Below are 4,486 nucleotides of genomic sequence, written 5' to 3' on the forward strand. Positions count from 1 at the left end.
GAGGATTTTAAATGTGACTTTCTAACCCATCACCCATACCATATATGCCATCGTTATCCACAAAAGTAAAAGAGACTATTTAGAGAGAAAACCCTAGATAAGTTTCTACAATACAACACACACCTTTAGAGAGAGAGCTACTCATCCTTTAGAGAGAAATCATTGTAGCTTCTTCTCCGTCTCTCTCCCATTGTCATACCTTGAGAGGAGATTTAAACCCAAACACGACCCACACCTATTCAGAGTGTCGAGAGTGTTTTGAAGCTTGGGAAGTTTTGGGGATTTGCCAAAAGAAGTTGGTGAGGCTTGGCAGATGCAATTGGGCGGTATTGTGAGATCTGGAATGCTAGAGAAGACATGACTCCAAGAAGTTCGTTGATATCAGGAGCTTGGAGGGCTCAAGTACATGGGGTAGACTAGGCTTGGAGGGTAATTTGTTATTCGTGTACTCCAACTTATTCCTAATGGATTGATTTCGACTTGGAGGGTCGCGGAGAGGTTTTTCGCCGAGTTCTTCGGTTTCCTTTTCGATAACACGTCATTGTGTTATCTTGTGTTTGCATCTCTCTTCCCTTACTCTTGTGCTTTAAATTTATTGTTTATTTTTCATGTTTGTGCACTAGAGTAGTTTCGGTGATTGCGCTTCATTTACTCTTGTTCCGCACTTAGATAAGTTAGAATAAAAGTAATCTAGCCGTTATTTTAAAATTGGGATCTAAACAAGCTCGTGTGCTTTCACACAAATCTAAGCTTTCAATAAATAAAATTTAAAATGGAAAAAATCAAACACTTGGCATACCATAATCTCCGGAGCATAAAGTGATATATAGAAAGTGAGATAAAGAATTAGTTTTACGTATGGTGCTCCAAACAAACATTAGTAAGAACCTATAGGATTCTTTCTACTCTAAGCTTTTTGCGGAGTGTTCTTCCTGGTACAATCTTTATGTGGGACAACAATTGGACAAATAGGCTACATCAACAAGTTCAACCCAAAGTTCTTTGGACATTCTCATGCTCTTTAACATTCTTTTGGCCATGTTATCACTATCTACCTTGCACATTGGGATCTAAGTAATACCTTCCAAATGAAAAACGCCATTTTCACCACGAATCTACTAGCTCTAGTACCACTTTTTGGAAGTTTGTGGGCCTTTACACAATCACATTCCTACTAAACACTGATACACCACTAAAATATCTGGAAGAGACTCACTTACAAAGCACACCAAGGAAAGTAGAATGAAGGTAGAAGAGGATGAGAACTCTTGGTTTGGAATGAAGGAAAGCATGAGCATACATACTACACCGTGCAATCTTAACTTCCACTATATTAAATTACGCAATTTAAAAAATTTACTACTCCATACAATAACTCTTTATTTCATTAATGAAACGGAGAGTTTCATAATCTAAATGAAGCATAACTCACAACAATAGGGCTAGGGAAATTTAACACCTACTCTCCAACAAATTATATGGAGAGCATTAAAGGGAGTCAAATCTCTTAATTCAGATGAAGAACGAGAAAAAGATGTACAAAAGAGTGACAATTCACGACTCACTAGCCTAAACTAAGTGTACTTTAAAGAAGATAAGGGCATATGGCTTCTAGGTATATTTTTTGTGACATGAAAAGAAGAAGAAAATAATTCTTCTTTTTTTTCTTTTGTCCTCTTTCTCCTTAATTTTGAAAGAATAATCTAAATGATCATAGACAATTGGGGTTTTTACCAGGACCACCATAATAAAAGTAATTTCCCCAATTATCGCCGCTTTTCCTATTTTGGACATTATAGCAATTGGGTTGCTCAGTGAAAGTGGCAATGTCCTTGGGAGGCCTAAGATTGTTGGAGCCATCAACAATTTGGATATTCTTGAAGTAACTAGCTCTGCCAAACCCTTCTCCAGAGAAATGACCACTGCCCATTTGTGTTGAGGTGTGCTGCCCATCAGGCTGTGAGTTCACCACCTCTCCTCCCCATTCGACCATTGAAGCACTGTCAGATAAGTATGAGAATAGGAAGGCCGGCCAATATCCCAATACATGCTCATTCCCAAATTGCATCCACCAGTTTCCCTCTTTTGGGTCCTATATATACCTCATTAATATGCCAATTAGTTTGTAATATTTTGAATGACAATTAAAGTTATAAAGCCTAAATATTTTGTAACATTTGTTACTATGAATGTTTTTTAGAGAAAAAAAATACATATGACATGGTCACATATCTGTATCCAAAAATTAGAAGTATTTCATATAAATGGAAATATTGTACTACCTTCCAGACAAGTATGCTAATATCATATTGGGAACCACCGTAGCCGGAAACAGGGTAGATGCTTGCACCCATTGCAATTTGGTTGTTGATTTGAATAAAGCCAGAGCACAGCAAATTGTAGCAACCAGTGGCTTGATATGCATCACTCTGCAGCCATGATAAAAGACTCTTTTCAAAAACCAGTAAAAATAAACAATAACCAGGCTGGTGCTGATGGGGAAGTCAAAAATTAAAACACGGAAACTTACAGTCCAATAAGTGAAGAGTCTAGAGTTGCTATCTCCATATAGATCAGGGCTGACCTATTTTTCCACACAAATAGTTTTGTGAATGAATATTATTAGTAAAGAAAATATTATAGAAAATAATATAGGATGAAATTAAATAATTTATGCACCTGCCAGCCAGCTTCAATGCTATTAAGATCTTCACCAAAAGAACCACCTAGGATCCAGATTTGAGACAAGCTAAACTCATTAGGTTCTTGGATTTGGGGTTTCCACACGTTTATAGTTGCCTTAGCTCCGTAATACTTATCTCCTTCCACATAGACTATTGCATGCTAGAAAATCAACCAAAAGAAAAAAAGTTAAAGTGTTGAGTTCTTAATTTAATCAGTTGTAGATATCATTGAGCTCAAACCTATTATTGGTTAAAAACTAAGTTGTACCTGATGGCCACCTTGATTGATGAGATCAGGCTGAGCGGAACTTGGTTTAGGGATGGTAAGGTGTTTTTTCCTTCCATAACTTTTGATAGAGCTTGCCCTCAATAAATCATCTTCTTTGGTTCTTCTAACAGGAATTGTTCCTTCCGGGCACCTTCCATTCAAGTGCCATAGCTGATTAATGGACTTGGACTTTGAAGACACCTTGCTCTCATCGAATAAACGCCCGTCTGGGTGGAAACTTGGTCTCATCTACGACATGACAATGCAAAACCCCATACATAGTTAATTGATATCAAATTATTATCGATACCAAATTAATGAAAGTTAATTAAAGACCAAAACTAGGATATATATGTATGTATTATGTATATAGCCACCTGGATTGTATGATTTTTGAAGAGAGGATGATCAAAAGCTGGCTGGTTGTTGATATGTATGCAGTCGATTATATCTCCATCCGAGCTCTGTTTTGGACATTTTCTCACACACAGAGACATCAGTCCGAATTCTCAGTTCTATCATAAAATTACACTAGTACTGGGCATGCTGAGATATAGTAGTACATGGGAGTCATGGAGACAACATTGCCCACAAAAGTGAATAATTCTAAGACTCAAGCAGCTGATAATCCTATAGTACCCAAATAAGGTATATATAGATAGAACACAAGCTTTAATTAAAGCAAAAGGTTAATCATTGTTATGTAAAAAAGAGAGCAAAACGTAAAGATGGGAATCTATAAATTAAATTGAGCTAGCATTTTAAGTAATAACCTTGATAGATTTATGAGCAGGCTTGTTCAAGAGCTTCAACTGCTGCTGCACCTCCAGTTTAAGTTTCTGATCACCAAAGATGCTGTTAGTATTTCTAATTCCAGCTGCTGCCATTGGTATGAGAAAGCACAAGCACAATCCCAGGGCCATCTTTACCGCCCTCCACCACCTCCTCCCGCTTCCACAAGGCAGCGCCATGAGTGACTAACTCGAACCAAGTGGCGGGTTTAATTAAAGATGTTTAATAGCTACTAGCTACAGGTTAAAACCAATACTTTGGTGGGTGGCTATTGAGTGCGTGACCTTTTATTTTCAAGTCTTCCTACCTTATCTTATGCACCCCACCACCAAACCAACCCTTCCCTACAAGCTACAACTACATAATACAAACAAAGGAGCTTGGACATTTTTATCTTTTTTTTACAGGGCCTAGCCTTTTGAAAACGCAAAAAAAAAAAAAAAAAAACAAAAATTTCTGGTTACTGCAACAAACCAAAGAAAAAGAATATGAGAAATCCGTGGTTCATTCTTGATTCTTCCGCTGTTCCCTTTGCAATACTTAAACAGCATTTGTTCCTCCTCTTTGGACTGTTCCACATGCTATATTTCTCTCCATATTTATGCACAAACAAACTTCTACAAGGATCACCTTTTCCTAATCCTCTCGTTCGCAGTCTGAAACTGACACATTACACATAATTACTCAATTGCTCCTCAACTAACATAACCCTATTTTTGGCCATGTCTAAATGGGACTTTGA

General features: G+C 37.3%; 1 protein-coding gene across 1 annotated transcript; it reads right to left on the reverse strand.

Annotated features, from left to right (window-relative positions):
- Positions 1-1,304: 1,304 nt before the first annotated feature.
- Positions 1,305-4,059, reverse strand: LOC126724186 (uncharacterized). Its single transcript, XM_050428544.1, has 7 exons — positions 3,726-4,059; positions 3,330-3,416; positions 2,953-3,201; positions 2,680-2,844; positions 2,531-2,584; positions 2,283-2,429; positions 1,305-2,092 (listed from the first exon to the last, which is right to left on the reverse strand). Exons 1-7 carry the CDS (start codon positions 3,921-3,923, stop codon positions 1,712-1,714), a joined length of 1,281 nt encoding a protein of 426 aa, XP_050284501.1. The 5' UTR covers positions 3,924-4,059; the 3' UTR covers positions 1,305-1,711.
- Between the last annotated feature and the right edge of the window lie 427 nt (positions 4,060-4,486).

The sequence above is a fragment of the Quercus robur genome, chromosome 4 (genome assembly GCF_932294415.1).
Source record: "Quercus robur chromosome 4, dhQueRobu3.1, whole genome shotgun sequence".
NCBI lineage: Eukaryota > Viridiplantae > Streptophyta > Magnoliopsida > Fagales > Fagaceae > Quercus > Quercus robur.